The sequence below is a fragment of the Phasianus colchicus genome, chromosome 32 (genome assembly GCF_987193195.1).
Source record: "Phasianus colchicus chromosome 32, bPhaCol1.hap1.1, whole genome shotgun sequence".
NCBI classification, from domain to species: Eukaryota; Metazoa; Chordata; class Aves; order Galliformes; family Phasianidae; genus Phasianus; species Phasianus colchicus.
This window is the reverse complement of record NC_143467.1, coordinates 3,175,805-3,200,644: the sequence shown is the minus strand read 5'-3', so window position 1 is coordinate 3,200,644 and position 24,840 is coordinate 3,175,805. Positions and strand designations below refer to the sequence as shown.

Here is a 24,840-nt window from a genome sequence, read left to right as displayed (position 1 = left end):
GGGGTCCTATGTGGGGATCGTGGGGGGGGGGGCTTTAGAGTGGGGGTCCGTGGGGGGGGGGTCTTTAGGGGGGGGGATCCGTGGGGGTCCTATGTGAGGGTCGTGGGGGGGTCTTTATGGGGGGGGGTCTTTATGGGGGGGGTCGGGGGGGGGGGCTTTAGGGTGGGGGTCCATGGGGGGGGGGTTTTAAGGGGGGGGTCCATGGGGGTCCTATGTGGGGATCGTGGGGGGGGGGCTTCAGAGTGGGGGTCCATGAGGGGGGGGTCTTTATGGGGGGGGATCCGTGGGGGTCCTATGTGGGGGTCGTGGGGGGGTCTTTATGGGGGGGGTCTTTATGGGGGGGGTCGTGGGGGGGGGCTTCAGGGTGGGGGTCCATGGGGGGGGTTTTATGGGGGGGGTCTTTACGGGGGGGGGTCTTCATGGAGGTCCTATGTGGGGGTCGTGGGGGGGTCTTTAGGGTGGGGGTCCATGGGGGGGGTCTTTATGGGGGGGGTCGTGGGGGGGGGGCTTCAGGGTGGGGGTCCATGGGGGGGGTCTTTATGGGGGGGGTCGTGGGGGGGGTCTTTATGGGGGGGGTCTTTATGGGGGGGGTCGTGGGGGGGGGGGCTTCAGGGTGGGGGTCCATGGGGGGGGATCTTTACAGGGGGGTCCATGGGGGTCATAGGGTCCTATGTGGGGGGGTGGTCGTGATGGGGGGGTTGGGGGGGGGGGGGTTTCGATCCTAATACCCCGCCCCCCCCTTTTTTTTTGCCCCCCCCCCCCCCCCAGGTCACGGCCGTTTCTCATTGGTTGCCCGCGGCTGTGGGCGGGGCCAAGCGGGGAGCAACGAACGGGCGTTGGAGCTGCAGCCCCACGGAGGGGGGGGGGGAAGGAAATGAGGGGGGGGGTCCGGGTGGGGGGGGGGTCGTAGTTTACGTCCAAAGGAGGAACTGCGATGGAAACGACGGCTGCAATGAGAAATTAGCGATGGGGGGGGACGCCGCGCTGCCCCTCCCCCCAAATGTGCCCGGTATGGGGGGGGGGGATGGGGGGGGAAATGGGGGGGGATATGGGGGGCAATGGGGGGGTAATGGGGGGCAATGGGGGGGGATGGGGGGATATGGGGGTCTTTGGGGGGGTAATGGGGGGCAATGGGGGGATGGGGGGGCAATGGGGGGGGATGGGGGGAAATGGGGGGGGGATGGGGGGAAATGGGGGGGATATGGGGGGTCTGGGGGGGGTAATGGGGGACAATGGGGGGGATATGGGGGGTCTGGGGGGGTTATGGGGGGGATGGGGGGGAAATGGGGGGGCAATGGGGGGGCAATGGGGGGGGATGGGGGGATATGGGGGTCTTTGGGGGGGTAATGGGGGGCAATGGGGGGATATGGGGGGTCTGGGGGGGTAATGGGGGGCAATGGGGGGCAATGGGGGGGATGGGGGGTCTTTGGGGGGGAAATTGGGGGTCTTTGGGGGGGTAATGGGGGGCAATGGGGGGGGATGGGGGGGATATGGGGGATGAGGGGGGGGATGGGGGGGCGATGGGGGGGGAAATGGGGGGGATATGGGGGGTAATGGGGGGGATGGGGGGCGATGGGGGGATATGGGGGTCTTTGGGGGGGTAATGGGGGGCAATGCGGGGGGGATGGGGGAGAAATGGGGAGGCGATGGGGGGATATGGGGGGGCAATGGGGGGCAATGGGGGGATATAGGGGGATGGGGGGGCTATGGGGGGTCTGGGGGGGTAATGGGGGTCGATGGGGGGATATGGGGGGCAATGGGGGGGGATGGGGGAGAAATGGGGGGGCGATGGGGGGGGTGGAGGGGATATGGGGGGCAATGGGGGGGATATGGGGGGTTTATGGGGGCAATGGGGGGAGATGGGGGGGCGATGGGGGGATATGGGGGTCTTTGGGGGGGTAATGGGGGGCAATGGGGGGGGATGGGGGGGATATGGGGGATGAGGGGGGCGATGGGGGGGATGGGGGGGCGATGGGGGGGAAATGGGGGGGATATGGGGGGTAATGGGGGGGATGGGGGGCGATGGGGGGATATGGGGGTCTTTGGGGGGGTAATGGGGGGGGATGGGGGGGAAACGGGGGGCAATGGGGGGAAGATATGGGGGGTCTGAGGGGGGTAATGGGGGGCAATGGGGGGGGATGGGGGGGATGTGGGGGATCTGGGGGGCGATGGGGGGGTTATGGGGTGGATATGGGGGGCGATGGGGGGGGTAATGGGGGGCATAGGGGGGGTAATTGGGGATTGAGGGGGGGATATGGGGGGTCTGGGGGGGGGAAGGGGGGATATGGGGGGCAGTGGGGGGGTCTGGGGGCGGTGGGGAGGTAATGGGGGGGTAATGGGGAGTTAACGGGGGGGGGGGTCCTGGCGGGGGGGAGGGGCACCAATTGGGTCTGGGGTCGATGGGGGGGGCAGTGGGGGGGGGCATCAATTGAGTCTGGGGGCGATGGGGGGCACTGGGGGGGGGGTCTCGGGGGGAGAGCAGCAATTGGGTCTGGGGGTGATGGCGGGCAATGGGGGGGCGGTCTCGGGGGGGGGGCACCAATTGAGTCTGGGGGCTCCTGGACGGGGGGGGGTGGGGTTTCCCCCTTCCCCCCCCCCCACTTACCCGGCCCCCCCCCCCGCCGTTGCCAGGCAACGCGAGCGGCCCCTCCCCCAACGGGCTGCGGTGCTTCGGTTGCCCCCCCTCGGGACGCTGCCCCCCCGACAACCGCACGGCCGTGCGCTGCTACGGGGAGCTGCGCGCCTGTTTCCATGGCAACGTCACCGTCACCGTGGGTCAGCGTCGTCATGGCAACCGGGGGGCGGGGGGGTGGAGGGGGAAGGGGGGGGGGATCTATGGGGAGTGATGGGGGTTGCCATGGCAACGGGGGGGGGCTCTGTGGGAACCAATGGGGTCCAACCCCCAACTTATGGGGCTGGGGTTCAACTTGTGGGTCCCACCCCCACCCTATGGGTCTGACTCTCAACCTATGGGTCCCAATGCCCCACTTATGGGTCTGATGCTCCACTTATGGGTCCCACCCCCACCCTATGGGTCTGACTCTCAACTATGGGTCTTAATGCCCCACTTATGGGTCTGACTCTCAACTTATGGGTCCCACCCCCACCCTCTGGGCCTGAAGCTCAACTTATGGGTCCCACTCCCAACTTATGGGTCCCAACGCTCCACTTATGGGTCCCACTTCCACCCTGTGGGTCTGACGCCCAACTTGTGGGTCCCACCCCCATCCTATGGGTCTGACGTTCAACTTATGGGTCCCAATGCCCCACTTATGGGTCTGACTCCACTTATGGGTCCCACCCCCACCCTGTGGGTCTGACGCCCAACTTATGGGTCCCAATGCTCCAGTTATGGGTCTTACTGTCAACTTATGGGTCCCACCCCCACCCTATGGGTCTGACTCTCCACTTATGGGTCTGAATCTCCACTTATGGGTCCCAATGCCCCACTTATGGGTCTGACTCCAGTTATGGGTCCCACCCCCACCCTATGGGTCTGACCCTCAACCTATGGGTCCCAATGCTCCACTTATGGGTCTGACGCCCAACTTGTGGGTCCCACCCCCACCGTACGGCTCTGACGCCGCCGTTCTCCCCACAGACGGCCGGACGCTGTGGCGGGAGGTTCGAGGCTGCGCCCGGGACCCGGACTGCACGCAGGTTTTTCGAGGCGACGGCGCCGTGGGGCTGCGGGGTTCGTGTTGCCACGGCGATTTTTGCAACCGGGATCTGCGCAACAAAACCTTTTTCTCCCCCGATTTGCCCCGCTTGGAGCTGCTGCCCCACAACCCCACGCCGACGCCCCATAGCACCAAGATGGCGGCCACCGTTGGGTCCCAAACCGGAGCGGACGGCAACGAGACGGCGGCTTCCGGTCGCTCCGACGTGACGGCCGCCGTAGCTTCCGGTACGACGGCAGCCGTAGCTTCCGGCACGGCGGCCACCGTAGTTTCCGGCGTGGCGAATCGTACGGATTCCAAGATGGCGGCCTCCGCGGATCGCAAAGCGGCCGCCGACTCCGGCAAGATGGCGGCGCCCGCGGGTTCCAAGATGACGGCGCCCGGCGGCTCCAATGGGAAGAGGAGCGGGGCCGAGGTGGCCGCTCACGTGACCGCCGCCCTCCCCGGCGCGGCGGATATCCGCCCCGACGCGGGCAGCGAGCCCAAGATGGCGGATTCCCGTCCGGATGTGGGCGATGCCGATTCCAACATGGCCGCCGTCGACCCTGAAAGATCACATCCGGGGTCGGGGCGCCCCGGGGGTTCATGGGAGCGGAAGTACGGGGTGAAGGAGGGGCCCATAGGGGGCGGGGGCTGCGCCATAGGGGGGGTGGGCTGGGTGCTGCCCCCCCTGCTGCTGCTGCTGCTCCTCCTGTGAGGGGAGACCCCCCCCCAAAATCCGCCCCTTCAATTGGGGGGGGGGAGAGGGGGGCAATAAAGAGCTGTGGTGTGGGAGAGGAGGGGCTTCGTGGGGTCTTTTGGGGGCTGGGGGGGGGCTTTGGGGGGCCTGGGGGGGGATTTGGGGGCTTCATGGGGTCTTTGTGGGGTCTGGGGGGGATTTGGGGGCTTTATGGGGTCTGGGGGGGGGTCTGAGGGGGGCTTTGGGGGGCCTGGGGGGGCATTTGGGGGCTTCATGGGGTCTTTGTGGGGTCTGGGGGGGCTTTTTGGGGGCTTTATGGGGTCTTTTGGGGGGCTTTGGGTGCTTTATGGGGTCTTTGTGGGATCTGGGGGGGGATTTGGGGGTTTTATGGGGTCTTTTGGGGTCTGGGGGCTCTGACGGGGGCTTTGGGGGGCCTGGGGGGGGGATTTGGGGGCTTTATGGGGTCTGGGGGGGGGCTTTGGGGGGCCTGGGGGGGTCTTTGGGGGTTTATGGGGCCTGGGGGGGGGTCTGAGGGGGGCTTTGGGGGGCCTGGGGGGGGATTTGGGGGCTTTATGGGGTCTTTATGGGGTCTGGGGGGGGTTTTGGGGGAGGATTTGGGGGCTTTATGGGGTCTTTGTGGGGTCTGGGGGCATTTGGGGGCTTTATGGGGTCTGGGGGGGGGGTCTGAGGGGGGCTTTGGGGGGCCTGGGGGGGGATTTGGGGTCTTTATGGCGTCTTTTTGGGGTCTGAGGGGGGGCTTTGGGGGCTTTATGGGGTCTTGGGGGGGGTCTGGGGGCGTCTTTGGGGTCTTTATGGGGTCTTTGGGGGCCTTATGGGGTCTTTGGGGGCTCTGGGGGGGCTTCTTGTGGGGCGGGGCCCCAAAATGGCAGCGCTGGGGTGGGGGACCCCATTGGGGTTTATGGGATCCCATTAGGATTTATGGGATCCCACTGGGGTTTATGGGATCCCGTTGGGGTTTATGGGCTCCCATTGGGGTTTATGGGATCTCACTGGGATTTATGGGATCCCATTGGGGTTTATGGGCTCCCATTGGGGTTTATGGGATCTCACTGGGATTTATGGGATCCCATTGGGGTTTATGGGATCCCATTGGGGTTTATTGGGGTCCCGTCGAGATTTGGGGAACCCCATTGGGTTTCATGGGGTCCCATTGGGGTTTCTGGGTTCCCGTTGGGATTTTTGGGGTCCCCGGTCGGACATCGATGCCTCCCGATGACTTTTTAGGGTATTTTATTGGGATTTCGGGGCTCCCGTTGAGATTTGGGGGTCGCTATGGGGCAGCACGGGGGGTTATGGGGTCTCTATGGTTCCCTATAGGGTCCCTGTGGGGTCTGTATGCGTCCCTATAGGGTCTCTACGGTCCCTATATGTCCATATAGGGTCCTATGGGATCCCTATGGTGTCTATGGGGTCCCTATGGGGTCTCTATGCGTCCCTATAGGGTCTCTACGGTCCCTATATGTCCATATAGGGTCCTATGGGATCCCTATGGTGTCTATGGGGTCCCTATGGGGTCTCTATGCGTCCCTATAGGGTCTCTACGGTCCCTATATGTCCATATAGGGTCCCTATGGGATCCCTATGGTGTCTATGGGGTCCCTATGGGGTCTCTATGGTTTCCTATAGGTCCCTGTGGGGTCACTGTGTCCCTATAGGGTCTCTACGGTCCCTATATGTCTATATAGGGTTTCTATGGGATCCCTATGGGGTCTCTATGGTTCCCTATAGGGTCTCTACGGTCCCTATATGTCCATATAGGGTTTCTATGGGATCTCTATGGGGTCTCTGCGGTCCCTATGTGTCCCTATTGGATCCCTACGGTTCCTATATGGCCCTACAGTCCCTATATGGCCCTATGGTCCCTATATGTCCCTCTGTATCCCTATGGGGTCCCTCTGGTCCCTATGGGATCCTTATAAGTCCCTCTATGTCCCAATGGCGTCCCTATGGGGGATCCCAATGTTGTCCCTATGGGGGATCCCAATGTTGTCCCTATGGGGTCCCTCTATGTCCCAATGTTGTCCCAATGGCGCCCCTATGGGGGATCCCAACGTTGTCCCTCTGTGTCCCTCTGGTGTCCCTCTATGTCCCAATGTTGTCCCTATGGGGTCCCTATGTTGCCCCTATGTTGTCCCTATGGTCTCCCTATGGGGTCCCAATGTTGTCCCTATGGGGTCCCTATGGGGGAGATCCCAATGTTGTCCCTATGTTGTCCCTCTGGTGTCCCTCTATGTCCCAATGTTGTCCCTCTGGTGTCCCTATGGGGTCCCTCTATGTCCCAATGTTGTCCCTATGGGGTCCCAATGTTGTCCCTATGGCGCCCCTATGGGGGAGATCCCAATGTTGTCCCTATGGTGTCCCAATGTTGTCCCTATGGGGTCCCTCTATGTCCCAATGTTGTCCCTATGGCGCCCCTATGGGGGATCCCAACGTTGTCCCACCGTCGTCCCTCCGGCGCCCCTCCGGGATCCCGACGTCGCCCCGCGTCGCTACGGCGCCCCCTGGCGGTGACCGCGAGCGCCGACGGCCGCCAGCACGGCGTCCATCCAGATGCGCAGCGCCTCGGCGCTGGGCGCCACGAGGCAGAAGAGCCGCTCGAACGTCTTCAGGCAAAACGTCAGGCGCGGCTTCGGGCTCTGCGGGGCGAGCGCGTCAGCCGGACCCATAGCCGGACCCATAGCCAGACCCATAGATCCACAGCCGGACCCATAGCCGGACCCATAGATCCACGGCCGGACCCATAGCCGGACCCATAGATCCACGGCCGGACCCATAGCCGGACCCATAGATCCACGGCCGGACCCATAGATCCATAGCCGGACCCATAGCCGGACCCATAGATCCATAGCCGGACCCATGGCCGGACCCATAGATCCACGGCCGGACCCATAGCCGGCCCCATAGATCCATAGCCGGACCCATAGATCCACAGCCAGACCCATAGCCGGACCCATAGATCCACGGCCGGACCCATAGATCCATAGCCGGACCCATAGCCGGACCCATAGCCGGACCCATAGATCCATAGCCGGACCCATAGCCAGACCCATAGATCCACAGCCGGACCCATAGCCGGACCCATAGATCCACGGCCGGACCCATAGATCCATAGCCGGACCCATAGATCCATAGCCGGACCCATAGCCGGACCCATAGATCCATAGCTGGACCCATGGCCGGACCCATAGATCCACGGCCGGACCCATAGATCCACGGCCGGCCCCATAGCCGGCCCCATAGATCCATAGCCGGACCCATAGATCCACAGCCGGACCCATAGCCGGACCCATAGATCCATAGCCGGCCCCATAGATCCACGGCCGGACCCATAGATCCATAGCCGGACCCATAGATCCACGGCCGGACCCATAGCCGGACCCATAGATCCACGGCCGGACCCATAGCTGGACCCATAGATCCACGGCCGGACACATAGATCCACGGCCGGACCCATAGCCGGACCCATAGCCAGACCCATAGATCCACGGCCGGACCCATAGCTGGACCCATAGATCCACGGCCGGACCCATAGACCCATAGCCGGACCCATAGATCCATAGCCGGACCCATAGCTGGACCCATAGATCCACGGCCGGACCCATAGACCCATAGCCGGACCCATAGATCCATAGCCGGACCCATAGATCCACGGCCGGACCCATAGATCCATAGCCGGACCCATAGCCGGACCCATAGATCCACGGCCGGACCCATAGATCCACGGCCGGACCCATAGCCGGACCCATAGATCCATAGCTGGCCCCATAGATCCACGGCCGGACCCATAGATCCATAGCCGGACCCATAGATCCACGGCCGGCCCCATAGATCCACAGCCAGACCCATAGATCCATAGCTGGACCCATAGATCCACGGCCGGACCCATAGATCCACAGCCGGACCCATAGCCAGCCCCATAGATCTGTAGCCGGCCCCATAGATCCACAGCCAGATCCCAAACACGGCCCCATAGATCCACCCCAGCCCCACAGATCCCAAACCCAGCCCCACAGAACCCAAACCCAGCCCCACAGATCCCAAACCCAGCCCCACAGATCCACCCCAGCCCCACGGATCCACCCCAGCCCCACACCTTGCAGGCCGTGCGCCCGTGGTCGTAATAAACCTCTTCAATGGCCTGGAAGTAAATGACGCCTTTCAGCTTCGTCTGCTCCTTGTCTGCGGGGGAGGCAGCGCCATGGGGACCCACAGCGACCCACAGCGACCCATAGGGACCCATAGAAACCCATAGGGACCCACAGCGACCCACAGAGACCCATAGGGACCCATAGAAACCCATAGGGACCCACAGCGACCCACAGCGACCCATAGGGACCCACAGCGACCCACAGCGACCCATAGGGACCCATAGAAACCCATAGGGACCCACAGCGACCCACAGAGACCCATAGAGACCCATAAGGACCCACAGCGACCCATAGGGACCCACAGAGACCCACAGCGACCCACAGCGACCCATAGGGACCCATAGGGACCCACAGCGACCCATAGAGACCCATAGGGACCCACAGCGACCCATAGGGACCCACAGCGACCCATAGAGACCCATAGGGACCCACAGTGACCCATAGTGACCCATAGTGACCCCCACATCCCCCCATATCCCCCTCCCAGCTCCCCCATATCCCCCCACATCCCCCCATAGAGCCCCCACATCCCCCCATATCCCCCCATATTCCCCATAGAGACCCAATAGGAACCCCATAGAACCCCATATCCCCCCACATCCCCCCATATCCCCCCATATTCCCCATAGAGACCCAATAGGAACCCCATAGAACCCCATATCCCCCCACATCCCCCCATATCCCCCTCCCAGCCCCCATATCCCCCCATATCCCCCTCCCACAGCCCCATATCCCCCCACATCCCCCCACATCCCCCCCACATCCCCCATATTCCCCCACATCCCCCCACATCCCCCCAAATCCCCCCACATCCCCCCATAGAGCCCCCATATCCCCCCATATCCCCCCCCGTACCCCCATATCCCCCTCCCAGCCCCCCACATCCCCCCACATCCCCCCACATCCCCCCCACATTCCCCATATTCCCCCATATCCCCCCATATCCCCCTCCCACACCCCCACATCCCCCCACATCCCCCCATATCCCCCTCCCAGCCCCCATATCCCCCCATATCCCCCTCCCACAGCCCCATATCCCCCCACATCCCCCATATTCCCCCACATCCCCCCACATCCCCCCAAATCCCCCCACATCCCCCCATAGAGCCCCCATATCCCCCCATATCCCCCCCCGTACCCCCATATCCCCCTCCCAGCCCCCCACATCCCCCCACATCCCCCCACATCCCCCCCACATTCCCCATATTCCCCCATATCCCCCCATATCCCCCTCCCAGCCCCCCACATCCCCTCACATCCGCCCCATATCCCCCTCCCAGACCCCCATATCCCCCCATATCCCCCACATCCCCCCATATCCCCCTCCCACACCCCCATATCCCCCCACATCCCCCCATATCCCCCTCCCAGCCCCCCATAGCCCCCCACATCCACCCATAGAGCCCCCATATCCCCCTCCCAGCCCCCATATCCCCCCATATCCCCCCATATTCCCCATAGAGACCCAATAGGAACCCCATATCCCCCCACATCCCCCCATATCCCCCTCCCAGCCCCCATATCCCCCCATATCCCCCTCCCACAGCCCCATATCCCCCCACATCCCCCCACATCCCCCCATAGAGCCCCCATATCCCCCCATATCCCCCTCCCACACCCCCATATCCCCCTCCCAGCCCCCCATATCCCCCCATATCCCCCCATATTCCCCATAGAGACCCAATAGGAACCCCATAGAACCCCATATCCCCCCATATCCCCCTCCCAGCCCCCCATATCCCCCCACATCCCCCCATAGAGCCCCCATATCCCCCATAGAGCCCCCATATCCCCCCATATCCCCCCATATCCCCCTCCCACATCCCCCATATCCCCCCACATCCCCCCACATTCCCCCCATATCCCCCTCCCAGCCCCCCATATCCCCCCATATCCCCCTCCCACACCCCCACATCCCCCCATATCCCCCTCCCAGCCCCCCATATCCCCTCACATCCGCCCCATATCCCCCTCCCAGCCCCCCACATCCCCCCATATCCCCCTCCCACACCCCCATATCCCCCCACATCCCCCCATATCCCCCCCCCGTACCCCTACATCCCCCCATATGCCCCCATATCCCCCCACATCCCCCCATATGCCCCCACATCCCCCCATATGCCCCCACATCCCCCCATAGAGCCCCCATATCCCCCATAGAGCCCCCATATCCCCCCATATCCCCCCACATCCCCCCACATCCCCCCATATCCCCCCATATTCCCCATAGAGACCCAATAGGAACCCCATATCCCCCCACATCCCCCCATATCCCCCCCCAGCCCCCCGTACCCCCATAGTAGGCCAGCATCCTCCTTGTGGGGTCGAGGAGGAACCACCTCCTCCTCCACGTTTTGATCCTGCCCCCCATTTTGGTCAGGACCCCCCTGCAGGCGTCCGCCGTCACCTCCACGTCCCCACAGCATTCGGGGCGGTGGCCCCGGGACCGCAGGGCACACAGCAGGTCCAGGACGCCCTACAGGACCCCAAAAGGACCCGATGGGACCCCAAAAGGGCCTACGGGACCCCAAAAGGGTCTCATGGCCCTATGGGACCCCAAAAGGACCCGATGGGACCCCAAAAGGGTCTATGGGACCCCAAAAGGGTCACAAGGACCTATGGGACCCCAAAAGGGTCTATGGGACCCCAAAATGGCCTATGGGACCCCAAAAAGGACCTATGGGATCCCAAAAGGGCCACATGGGGGGCACATGGCCCTATGGGACCCCAAAAGGGTCTATGGGACCCCAAAAGGGTCACATGACCCTATGGGACCCCAAAAGGGTCACAAGGACCTATGGGATCCCAAAAGGGTTATATGGGATCCCAAAAAGGACCTATGGGACCCCAAAAGGGTCTATGGGACCCCAAAAGGGTCACAAGGCCCTATGGGATCCCAAAAGGGTTATATGGGATCCCAAAATGGCCTATGGGACCCCAAAAAGGACCTATGGGATCCCAAAAGGGTCTATGGGACCCCAAAAGGGTCACAAGGCCCTATGGGATCCCAAAAGGGTTATATGGGATCCCAAAAAGGACCTATGGGACCCCAAAAGGACCCTATGGGATCCCAAAAGGGTCTATGGGACCCCAAAAAGGACCTATGGGATCCCAAAAGGGTCTATGGGACCCCAAAAGGGTCACAAGGACCTATGGGACACCAAAAGGGTTATATGGGACCCCAAAAGGGTCTATGGGACCCCAAAAGGGCCACAAGGACCTATGGGATCCCAAAAGGGTCTATGGGACCCCAAAAAGGACCTATGGGATCTCAAAAGGACCCTATGGGACCCCAAAAAGGATCTATGGGACCCCAAAAGGGTCTATGGGACCCCAAAAGGGCCACAAGGACCTATGGGATCCCAAAAGGGTCTATGGGACCCCAAAAGGACCCTATGGGACCCCAAAAGGGTCTATGGGACCCCAAAAGGGTCACAAGGCCCTATGGGACCCCAAAAGGGTTATATGGGACCCCAAAAAGGACCTATGGGATCTCAAAAGGGTCTATGGGACCCCAAAAGGGTCACAAGGACCTATGGGACCCCAAAAGGACCCTATGGGACCCCAAAAAGGATCTATGGGGTCCCAAAATGGCCTATGGGACCCCAAAAGGGCCATAAAGGACCCCAAAAAGGACCTATGGGATCCCAAAAGGCTCTATGGGACCCCAAAAGGGTCACAAGGCCCTATGGGACCCCAAAAAGGACCTATGGGACCCCAAAACGACCCTATATGACCCCAAAAACGACCCTAAGGGACCCCAAACAACCCTATGGGACCCCAAAAGGACCCTATATGACCCCAAAACGGCCCTATATGACCCCAAATGGCCCTATGGGACCCCAAAAACGACCCTATGGGACCCCAAAATGGCCCTATATGACCTCAAACGGCCCTATATGATCCCAAAGACGAACCTATATGACCCCAAAACGGCCCTATGGGACCCCAAAAACGACCCTATGGGACCCCAAACGACCCTATATGACCCCAAAACGGCCCTATATGACCCCAAAAACGACCCTATATGACCCCAAAACACCCTATATGACCCCAAAGAGACCCTATATGACCCCAAAAATCACCCTATACGATCCCAAAACGGCCCCATGGGACCCCAAAAACGACCCATGGGACCCCAAATGACCCTATATGACCCCAAATGGCCCTATGGGGCCCTAAAACGGCCCCATGGGACCCCAAACGACCCTATATGATCCCAAAAATGACCCTATATGACCCCAAACGGCCCTATGGGGCCCTAAAACGACCCTATATGATCCCAAAAACGACCCTATATGACCCCAAAACGGCCCTATATGACCCCAAACGACCCTATATGACCCCAAAACGGCCCTATATGACCCCAAAAATGGCCCTATATGACCCCAAACGGCCCCATGGGACCCCAAAAACGACCCTATGGGACCCCAAACGACCCTATATGACCCCAAACAACCCTATATGACCCCAAAAATCACCCTATACGATCCCAAAACGGCCCCATGGGACCCCAAAAACGACCCATGGGACCCCAAATGACCCTATATGACCCCAAATGGCCCTATGGGGCCCTAAAACGGCCCTATGGGACCCCAAAAACGACCCTATGGGGGGGGGCTGTGGGGGGGTTTCCTCACCTCTGGCTCAGCGGTGGGCGTGGCCAGTTCGATTGCGGGCGTGGTTTGAGGCGGAGGGGGCGTGGCTTGATCCGAGGAGGGCGTGGCCTGAGCGGCGGGCGTGGCTTTGGCGGCTCTCCGCTCTTCCTGGAGAGGGCGGGGCTGAAGTGAGGCCACGCCCCCTTCCCTCCCACTCCATGATCGCCCTCCCTCCACTCCCGGAAGTGGAAGCGGTTCACCGGAAATGGGTCCGTCCCCTAATGCTTCCCTACCGGAAATGGATCCTACTCCTAAATGCGTCCCCCCTCAAAACTGTTTCTATCTAGAAATGGATTCCTTACGCAAAAATAGGTTCGGCCTCTAAGTGCATCCCCAACCCCCAATGGTTCCCTACCGGAAATGGGTCCGACTCCTAAACGTGCCCCCCTGCGAATGGTTCCCTCCCACAATGCGAATGAGTCCGACCCATAAACGTGTCCCTCCATCAATGTTTCCCCGCAGGAAACGAATCCGGCCTCTAAACGCGTCCCCAAACCCACCGAATGATTCCCTACCGGAAATGGGTCCGACCCTTAAACGCGTCCCCCCCTGCAAACCAAACCCCGTCCCCAAGGTTCCTCCCACAAATGGTTCCGCTTTCAATAAAACCCCCCCCCGTTCCCCTCCCCCCCCCACACCGGTTCCTCCGTGGGGTCCATCCGTGCCCCCCCCCCCCGTATTTCCCCCCCCCCGGTTCCGTACCCGCGCCTTCAGCAGCCTCTCACGCTCAGCCAACGCCTCCCGCACGCGGCGCTGCATCTCGGCCAGGTGAAGGCAGGCGCTGGAATTGGGGGGCGGGGGGGGGGGGGGCTTAAGTGGGGGGGGGGGCAGATGGAGGAAGGGCGAATGGGGGCCGCTAAGGGGGGGCTATGGGGTATTTGGGGGTCCTGGGGGGGGTATGGGGTAATTGGGGTCCTGGGGAGGAGCTATGGGGTAATTGGGGGGGACTGGGGGGGGGGTATGGGGTATTTGGGGGTCCTGGGGGGGAGCTATGGGGTATTTGGGGGTCCTGGGGGGGGTATGGGGTATTTGGGGGGGATTGGGGGGGAGCTATGGGGTATTTGGGGGGGACTGGGGGGGGTATGGGGTATTTGGGGGTCCTGGGAGTGGTTATGGGGTAATTGGGGGGGACTGGGGGGAGGGTATGGGGTATTTGGGGGTCCTGGGGGGGGTTATGGGGTATTTGGGGGTCCTGGGGGGAAGCTATGGGGTAATTGGGGGGGACTGGGGGGAGCTATGGGGTAATTGGGGGGGACTGGGGGGGGGTTATGGGGTATTTGGGGGTCCTGGGGGGGGTATGGGGTATTTGGGGGGGATTGGGGGGAGCTATGGGGTAATTGGGGGGGACTGGGGGGGGTTATGGGGTATTTGGGGGTCCTGGGGGGAGCTATGGGGTATTTGGGGGGGATTGGGGGGGAGCTATGGGGTATTTGGGGGGGACTGGGGGGGGTATGGGGTATTTGGGGGTCCTGGGAGTGGTTATGGGGTAATTGGGGGGGACTGGGGGGAGGGTATGGGGTATTTGGGGGTCCTGGGGGGGGTTATGGGGTATTTGGGGGTCCTCGGGGGAAGCTATGGGGTAATTGGGGGGGACTGGGGGGAGCTATGGGGTAATTGGGGGGGACTGGGGGGGGGTTATGGGGTATTTGGGGGTCCTGGGGGGGGTATGGGGTATTTGGGGGGGATTGGGGGGGAGCTATGGGGTATTTGGGGGGGACTGGGGGGGGTTATGGGGTATTTGGGGGTCCTGGGGGGAAGCTATGGGGTAATTGGGGGGAACTGGGGGGGGCTATGGGGTATTTGGGGGTCCTGGGGGGGGCTATGGGGTAACTGGGGGGAACTGGGGGGGCTGGGGGGGTCTATGGGGTATTTGGGTGGGGGGGCAGAGGGGTTCTGGGGGGGTTGGGGGGGACATAGGGGGAGGTTGGGGGGGCTATGGGGGGAGATGGGGGGGGTGGGGGGTATTTGGGGGGGCTATGGGGTAATTGGGGGGGGGCCGGGGGGGGGCTATGGGGTATTTGGGGGGGGTCAGAGGGGTCGTGGGGGGGTTGGGGGGACATGGGGGGAGGTTGGGGGGGGTCTTAGGGGTATTTGGGGGGGGGCAATGGGGTTGGGGGGGTTATGGGGGGCAAATGGGGGGGGTGGGGGGTATTTGGGGGAACTGGGGGGGCTGGGGGGGGCTATGGGGTATTTGGGGGGGGGGCTGTGGGGTAACTGGGTGGGATTGTGGGGTAATTTTGGCGGGGGGGGGGCAGATTCTGACCTATAGGATTCGGGGTCCAACCCCCCCGGGGGCAGCTGGAGGGCCAGGATTCCTGGGGGGGGGAAAGTAATTAATAACACCCCCCCCAAATTATCTGCCCCCCCCCCACACCAAAACCCTCTCAGATCCCCCAATGACCCCCCCCCCCAAATCCCCCCCCCAGACCCTAAATTCCCCCCTGTCCCCCCCCCCAAATACCCCCTCAGAACCCCCCCCAAAATGCCCCCCCCAGACCCCAAATACCCCCTCAGAACCCCCCCCAAAACGCCCCCCCCAAGGCCCCCCCCAATGAACCCCCCAAAATGCCCCCCCAGACCCTAATTACCCCCGTGTCCCCCCCCCAAAATGACCCCCCCAGATCCCAAATACCCCCCCCAGACCATAAATACCCCCTCAGACCCCCCCCAAAATGTCCCCCCCATCCCATAGCCCCCCCAAAATGCCCCCCCCGACCCCAATTACCCCCTCAGACCCCCCCCCAAAATGCCCCCCCCAGACCCTAAATACCCCCTCAGACCCCCCCCCCCAAAATGCCCCCCCCAGACCCTAAATAGCCCCCTGTCCCCCCCCCAAATGCCCCCCCCAGACCCCAAATATCCCCCTGCCCCCCCCAAGGACCCCCCCTCTAATAAACCCTCAAAATGCCCCCCCCAGACCCCCAAATACCCCCTCAGACCCCCCCCAAAATGCCCCCCCCAGACCCTAAATACCCCCCCGTCCCCCCCCCAAATACCCCCTCAGACCCCCCCCCCAAAATGCCCCCCCCAGACCCCAATTACCCCCTCAGACCCCCCCCCAAAATGCCCCCCCCAGATCTCAAATACGTCCCCTGTCCCCCCCCCCAAATGCCCCCCCCCAGACCCCAATTACCCCCCTTGACCCCCCCTAAGGACCCCCCCATAACCCCCCTAAAATGCCCCCCCCAGACCCCCAAATACCCCCTCAGACCCCCCCCAAAATGCCCCCCCCAGACCCTAAATACCCCCCCGTCCCCCCCCCAAATACCCCCTCAGACCCCCCCCCAAAATGCCCCCCCCAGATCCCAAATACCCCCCCCCCCCCCAGACCCTAAATACCCCCCTGCCCCCCCCCAAGGACCCCCCCTCTAATAAACCCTCAAAATGCCTCCCCCAGACCCCAATTACCCCCTCAGACCCCCCCCCCAAAGTGCCCCCCCCAGACCCTAAATACCCCCTCAGACCCCCCCCCAAATACCCCCCCCCAAATACCCCCTCAGACCCCCCCCCAAAATGCCCACCCCGACCCTAAATACCCCCTGTCCCCCCCCCCAAATGCCCCCCCCCAACCCCAAATATCCCCTCAGACCCCCCCCCCAAATGCCACCCCAGATCCCAAATGCCCCCCCCCCAGGCCCCAAATACCCCCCCAAAGGCCCCCCGCCTATGAACCCCCCCAAATGCCCCCCCCAGACCCCAATTACCCCCTCAGACCCCCCCCAAAATGCCCCCCCCAGACCCTAAATACCCCCTCAGATCCCCCCCCCAAAATGCCCCCCCCAGACCCTAAATACCCCCCCAGGGCCCAAATACCCCCCTGTCCCCCCCCCCAAATACCCCCCCCCATAACCCCTCAGATCCCCCCCCCAAAATGCCCCCCCCAGACCCCAAATACCCCCTCAGACCTCCCCCAAAATGCCCCCCCCATCCGATAATCCCCCCAAAATGCCCCCCCAGACCCCAAATACCCCCTCAGACCCCCCCAAAATGCCCCCCCCAGACCCCAAATACCCCCTCAGACCCCCCCCCCCCAAAATGCCCCCCCCAGATCCCAATTACCCCCCCCTGCCCCCCCCCCCCAAAATCCTCACCTTGGCCGTGATGGGATCGAGGCCTGGGTTGTGGGGGGGGACACACGGAATTGTTTGCCCCCCCCCGGCGTCGGGGGAGACTTCCGGATCGCTGCAGCCCTATGGAGCCCTACGGGGGGGGGGGCACAGATGGGGGGGGTCACGGGGGTCCTGGGGGGGGGTGGGGGCTCATTTTGGGGTGGGGGGGCACTTATGGGAGGGGGGGGGGGCACATGTGGGGGGGGTCACATATGGGGGGGGTCATGGGGGTCCTGGGGGGAGGCTCAGTTTTGGGCGGGGGGGGCACATATGGGGGGGGATTAGGGGGGTCCTGGGGCGGGGGGGGGGGGGGCTCATTTTGGGGTGGGGGGGTCATGGGGGTCACGGGGGTCCTGGGGGGGGCGGGGGGGTGGGGGCTCATTTTGGGGTGGGGGGGCACTTATGGGGGAGTCATGGGGGTCCTGGGGGGGGCGGGGGGGGGTTATTTTGGGGTGGGGGGGGCTCATTTTGGGGTGGGGGGGGCACATATGGGGGGGTCACGGGGGTCCTGAGGGGGGGGGGGGCTCATTTTGGGGTGGGGGGGCACTTATGGGGGGGTCAAGGGGGTCCAGGGGGGGGGCAGGGGGGGTTATTTTGGGGTGGGGGGGGCACATATGGGGGGGGTCGCAGGGGTCCTGGGGGGGGGCAGGGGGGGGTATTTTGGGGTGGGGGGGCACATTTGGGGGGGGACACAAATGGGGGGGCCTTGGGGGGGGCTTTTTTGGGGTGGGGGGGGCACTTATGGGGGGGTCACGGGGGTCCTGGGGGGGGGCAGGGGGGGGTATTTTGGGGTGGGGGGGCACATTTTGGGGTGGGGGGTCATGGGGGTCCTTGGGGGGGGTGGGGGCTCATTTGGGGGGGGGGGGGGGCACGTATGGGGGGGGGTCACGGGGGTCCTGGGGGGGGGGCTCAATTTGGGGGGGGGGGGGGGAGGGGAATGTGGGGGGAGATCATGGGGGTCGTGAGGGGGGGGTCCCCTTTTTCTGGGGAGGGTTTCATTGGGGGGGGGTCCCTTTTTTTTGGGGGGGGTTCATTGGGGGGGGGTCCCTTTTTTTGGGAGGGGGTTTCATTGGGGGGGGTCCTTTAGCTGGGGGGGGTCCCTTTTTTTGGGGGGGGGGTTCATTGGGGGGGGTTTCATTGCAGGGGGTCCATTTTTGGGGGGGGGGTTTCATTGGGGGGTTCCCTTTTTTTGGGGGGGGGCGTTTCATTGGGGGGGGGGACTTCGTTTGGGGGGGGTCCCTTTTTCTGGGGGGGGTCTCCTTTTTGGGGGGGTTTCATGGGGGGGTTTCATTGGGGGGGGGGCTCCTTTTTCTGGGGGGGGGGTTTCATTGGGGGGGGGTCCCTTTTTTTGGGGGGGGGTCACCTGGACGGAGCTGCGCAGGGTGAGGACGCAGGGGGGGTCGCGGCGGTGGGGGCTGAGGAGGATGAGGCTGCGGTCCGTGCGGTGCGCGATCATCAGCTGGGGGGGGGCAACCAAATGAGACCCCCCCCCCAAAATAAAGAAATACAAAATGGACCCAGATGGACCCAAAATGAGACCCCCCCCAAATAAAACCAACCCAAAATGAGACCCCCCCCCAAAAAAAAGAACCCAAGTGGACCCAAATGGCCCCAAAATGAGACCCCCCCCAAAATAAAAAAACACAAAATGGACCCAAAATGACCCAAAATGAGACCCCCCCCAAAATAAAAACCCCCAAATGGACCCAAATGGCCCCAAAATGAGACCCCCCCCAAAATAAAGAACCTCAAAATGGACCCAGATGGACCCGAAATGAGACCCCCCCCCCAAAAATAGAAAAACACAAAATGGACCCAAATGGACCCAAAATGAGACCCCCCCCAAAATAAAAACCCCCCAAATGGTCCCAAATGGACCCAAAATGAGACCCCCCCCTCAAAAAAAATAAAGAACCCCAAAATGGACCCAAATGGACCCAAAATGAGACCCCCCCCAAAATAGAAAAACACAAAATGGACCCAAATGGACCCAAAATGAGACCCCCCCCCAAATAAAACCAACCCAAAATGAGACCCCCCCCCAAAATAAAAACCCCCAAATGGACCCAAATGGCCCCAAAATGAGACCCCCCCCCAAATAAAGAAATACAAAATGGACCCAAATTGACCCAAAATGACCCAAAATGAGACCCCCCCCCAAAATAAAAACCAACACAAAATGGACCCAGATGGACCCGAAATGAGACCCCCCCCCCCAAATAAAACCAACCCAAAATGGCCCCAAATGGCCCCAAAATGAGACCCCCCCCCCAAATAAAACCAACCCAAAATGAGACCGCCCCCAAAATAGAAAAACACAAAATGGACCCAAATGAACCCAAAATGAGACCCCCCCCCTCAAAAAAAATAAAGAACCCCCAAATGGACCCAGATGGACCCAAAATGAGACCCCCCCCAAAATAAAAACCCCAAACCCAAAATGGCCAAAAATTGGGGGGAGGGAGGGCATAAAAAAGACCCCCCCCCAAATAATGAACCCCAAAATTCCCCCCACCACCCCAAAACCTTCCCCCCTCCCCAAACCCCATTGCCCCCCATTGGCCCCCATAGGCCCCATTGCCCCCCCCCATAAACCCCATTGCCCCCCCCATAGACCCCATAGCGCCCCCCCCCATAAAACCCATTGCCCCCCCCCATAAACCCCATTGCCCCCCCCCCCATAAAACCCATTGCCCCCCCCCCCATAGACCCCATGGCCCCCCCCCCATAAAACCCATTGCCCCCCCCCCATAGACCCCATTGCCCCCCCCCATAGACCCCATGGCCCCCCCCTCATAGACCCCATTGCCCCCCCCCAAAAAAACCCATTGCCCCCCCCCCCATACACCGCATTGCCCCCCCCCATAAAACCCATTGCCTCCCCCATAGACCCCATGGTGCCCCCCCCCATAGACCCCATTGCCCCCCCCATAAACCCCATTGCCCCCCCATAAACCCCATGGCGCCGCCCCCCATAGACCCCATTGCCCCCCCCCCCATAAACCCCATTACCCCCCCCCATAGACCCCATTGCCCCTCCCATAGACCCCATAGCGCCCCCCCCCCCCCCATAAACCCCATTGCCCCCCCCCATAAAACCCATTGCCCCCCCCATAGCCCCCATTGCCCCCCCCCCATAGACCCCATGGTGTCCCCCCCCCCATAAAACCCATTGCCCCCCCATAGACCCCATTGCCCCCCCCCCCACCTCGGGCATTTCCTGGGGGGGCTCCGGGGGGGCCGCATCCAATGGGCACTGAGGGACCTCAGCTGCGTCCTGCAAACCCCATAGGGACACATAGGGACCCTATAAAAACCCATAGGGACCCATAGGGACCCTATAAAAACCCATAGGGACCCATAGGGACACATAGGGACCCTATAAAAACCCATAGGGACCCATAGGGACCCTATAAAAACCCATAGGGACCCATAGGGACACATAGGGACCCTATAAAAACCCATAGGGACCCATAGGGACCCATAGGGACACATAGGGACCCTATAAAAACCCATAGGGACCCATAGGGACCCATAGGGACACATAGGGACCCTATAAAAACCCATAAGGACCCATAGGGACCCATAGGGACACATAGGGACCCATAGGGACCCATAGGGACCCTATAAAAACCCATAGGGACCCATAGGGACCCACAGAGACCCACAGAGACCCATAGGGACCCATAGGGACCCATAGGGACACATAGGGACACATAGGGACCCACAGGGACCCACAGGAACCCACAGGGACCCACAGGGACACATACGGACCCCATAGGGACCCATAGGGACCCACAGGGACCCATAGGGAGCCACAGAGACCCCATAAAGACCCATGGGGACACATAGAGACCCCATAGAGACCCATAGAGACCCATAGAGACCCATAGGGACCCACAGGGACCCACAGGGACCCCATAGCGACCCATATGGACCCATAGATACCCATGGGGACCCATAGAGACCCCATAGGGACCCCATAGGGACCCACAGAGACCCCATAGAGACCCCATAGAGACCCCATAGGGACCCATAGAGACCCCATAGGGACCCATAGGGACTGCAAAAAGACCCCATAGAGACCCACAGTGACCCACAGGAACCCATAGGGAGCCACAGAGACCCATAGGGACCCATAGAGACCCATAGGGACCTCTTGAGATGCATTGTGCCCCACAGAGACTCATAGGGACCCTATAGGGACCCATAGAGACCCATAGGGACCCACAAAGACCCATAGAACCCTATAGAAACCCCATAGGGACCCACAGGGACCCAGAGGGTCCCTATAGAAACTCCAGAGGGACCCATAGGGACCCACAGGGACCCATAGAGACCCACAGAGACCCATAGGGACCCATAGGGACCCATAGCGGCCCACAGGGACCCATAGGGACCCATAAGGACACCTAAGGGCCCCATAGAGACCCATAGGGACCCACAGAGAACCACAGGGACCCATAGGGACCCATAGGGACCCATATGGAGCAATAGGGACCCACAAAGACCCATAGGGACCCATAGCGACCCATAGGGACCCATAGGGACTCATGGAAACCCATAGGGACACATAGGGACCCACAGGGACCCCATAGGGACCCATAAAGACCCATAGAGACTCATTGCGACCCATAGGGACCCATAGAGACCCATAGGGACCCACAGGGACCCACAGGAACTCATAGAGGGGGGGGGGGGGCACATATAGGGCTGCCCCACACTTATAGGGTTGGGTGCTTCCCCACCCCAAACAGCCCCACCCAAACCGGTTGGGCAGGGAGGGATGGGTGGGGGGGAAGTCGTCACCCTGGGGGCAGAGAATGGGGCTGGGGGGGGGTATGGGGGATATGGGGGATGTGGGGGATATGGGGGATTTGGGGGGGATGTGGGGGATGTGGGGGGGGATATGGGGGATATGGGGGATTTGGGGGGGGATATGGGGGATGTGGGGGGGTATGGGGGGATATGGGGGATGTGGGGGATATGGGGGGATATGGGGGATGTGGGGGGATGTGGGGGGATATGGGGGAGATACGGGGGATATGAGGGGGGATATGGGGTTATATGGGGGATATGGGGGGGTATGGGGGATATGGGGGATTTGGGGGTTATGGGGGATTTGGGGGGGATATGGGGGATGTGGGGGGGTATGGGGGGATATGGGAGATGTGGGGGATATGGGGGGTATGGGGGATTTGGGGGGATATGGGGGATGTGGGGGATGTGGGGGGTATGGGGGATTTGGGGGGATATGGGGGATGTGGGGGATGTGGGGGATGTGGGGGGGGATGGGGGGATATGGGGGATATGGGGGGGTATGGGGGATATGGGGGATATGGGGGATATGGGGGGTTTGGGGGGGGATGGGGGGATATGGGGGATGTGGGGGATGTGGGGGGTATGGGGGATTTGGGGGGATATGGGGGATGTGGGGGATGTGTGGGATGTGGGGGGGGATGGGGGGATATGGGGGATGTGGGGGATGTGGGGGATATGGGGGGATATGGGGGATATGGGGGATTTGGGGGGATATGGGGGGGGGATATGGGGTTTTATGGGGGATATGGGGGAGATACGGGGGATATGGGGGATATGGGGGGATATGGGGATTTAGGGGATATGGGGGGACTTGGGGAGTATGGGGGGATATGGGGGATTTGGGGGGGGATATGGGAGGATATGGGGGCGAAATGGGGGGTATGGGGTGGATATGGGGTGCGTATGGGGGGTGTGGGGAGGATATGGGGTGGGATATGGGGGATTTGGGGGGGATCTGGGGGGGATGTGGGGCAATAGGTACCTTTAGGGTCAGGCCCTGAATGCGGAGCTGCAGCGCCGTGGGGGGGTCCTCCTAAAGGGGGGGGGGGGACAGTTGCACCCATTGGCCCCACAGCGCCCCATAGAAACTCATAGGGATCCCACAGCGCCCCATAGATACAATACAGCGCCCCATAGAGACCCCCAGAGACCCCACAGAGACCCATAGCAACCCATAAAGACCCATAGGGACCCATAGGGACCCACAGAGACCCATAGGGACCCATGGAGACCCATAGGGACCCATAAAGACCCATAGGGACCCATAGGGACCCACAGAGCCCCATAGGGACCCGTAGGGACCCCATAAAGACCCATAGGGACCCATAAAGACCCATAGGGACCCATAGGGACCCACAGAACCCCATAGGGACCCATAGAAACCCATAGAGACCCATGGAGACCCACAGGGACCCATAGGGACCCACAGAGAACCATAGAGACCCCATAGAGACCCATAGGGATCCATAGAGACCCATAGGGACCCCACAGCGCCCCATAGACACCCCACACTGCCCCATAGGGACCCCACTGCATCCCATAGGAACCCATAGAGACCCCACAGTGCCCCATAGAGACCAATAGAGACCCCACAGTGCCCCATAGCACCCCATAGAGAACCCATAGCGCCCCATAGAGACCCCACAGTGCCCCATAGAGGCCCCATAGCGCCCCATAGAGACCCCACAGTGCCCCATAGAGACCCATAGCGCCCCATAGAGACCCCACAGTGCCCCATAGAGACCCATAGCGCCCCATAGAGACCCCACAGCGTCCCATAGAGACCCCATAGCGCCCCATAGAGACCCATAGCGCCCCATAGAGACCCATAGAGACCCCATAGCGCCCCATAGAGACCCCACAGTGCCCCATAGCACCCCATAGAGAACCCATAGCGCCCCATAGAGACCCCACAGTGCCCCATAGAGGCCCCATAGCGCCCCATAGAGACCCCACAGTGCCCCATAGAGACCCATAGCGCCACATAGAGACCCCATAGCGCCCCATAGAGACCCATAGCGCCCCATAGAGACCCATAGAGACCCCATAGCGCCCCATAGAGGCGCCACAGTGCCCCATAGAGACCCATAGCGCCCCATAGAGACCCTGTAGCATCCCATAGAGACCCCATAGCTCCCCATAGAGACCCCACTCTGCCCCATAGAGCCCCATAGAGACCCCATAGCGCCCCATAGAGACCCCATAGCGCCCCATAGAGCCCCATAGAGCCCCCACTCTGCCCCATAGAGACCCCACTCTGCCCCATAGAGACCGATAGAGACCCCACAGCGCCCCACAGTGCCCCATAGAGTCCCCATAGCGCCCCATAGAGACCCCCCAGGGTCCCATAGAGAGCCCTAGAGACCCCACAGCGTCCCACAGAGACCCCATAGCGCCCCATAGAGACCCAACTCTGCCCCATAGAGACCCATAGAGACCCATAGCGCCCCATAGAGACCCTATAGCATCCCATAGAGACCCCATAGCGCCCCATAGAGACCCCACAGCGTCCCATAGAGACCCATAGAGGCCCCATAGCGCCCCATAGAGACCCCATAGCGCCCCATAGAGACCCCCCAGGGTCCCCTCACCCCATCTCCCCCCACAGGTGGGGGCGGGGCCGCCCCCTCGCCGCGCTGCACCATGGGAGGGGCTCTCCGGGGTCAGAGGTCAGAGGTCAGAGGTCGCTGCCCCCCGCGTCCCCCCCCCCCCTCCCTCGTGCTT

The 24,840-nt window shown here is 62.1% G+C and overlaps 2 protein-coding genes across 2 annotated transcripts; one reads left to right on the top strand and one right to left on the bottom strand.

Moving 5' to 3' along the window:
* The first annotated feature begins 875 nt into the window (after window positions 1-875).
* On the top strand, window positions 876-4,435 carry LYPD3 (LY6/PLAUR domain containing 3). The gene is made up of 3 exons (XM_090128095.1): window positions 876-1,009; window positions 2,632-2,775; window positions 3,602-4,435. Exons 1-3 carry the CDS (start codon window positions 967-969, stop codon window positions 4,375-4,377), a joined length of 963 nt encoding a protein of 320 aa, XP_089984221.1. The 5' UTR covers window positions 876-966; the 3' UTR covers window positions 4,378-4,435.
* A 981-nt stretch (window positions 4,436-5,416) lies between these two features.
* PHLDB3 (pleckstrin homology like domain family B member 3) lies at window positions 5,417-24,817 on the bottom strand. Its single transcript, XM_090128167.1, has 11 exons — window positions 24,708-24,817; window positions 23,099-23,149; window positions 20,504-20,572; window positions 18,659-18,754; window positions 17,278-17,386; window positions 15,450-15,501; window positions 13,889-13,967; window positions 13,169-13,294; window positions 10,821-11,004; window positions 8,474-8,559; window positions 5,417-7,016 (listed from the first exon to the last, which is right to left on the bottom strand). The coding sequence occupies exons 1-11, from the start codon at window positions 24,759-24,761 to the stop codon at window positions 6,870-6,872; spliced, it is 1,053 nt and encodes a 350-aa protein (XP_089984293.1). The 5' UTR covers window positions 24,762-24,817; the 3' UTR covers window positions 5,417-6,869.
* Window positions 24,818-24,840: the final 23 nt, after the last annotated feature.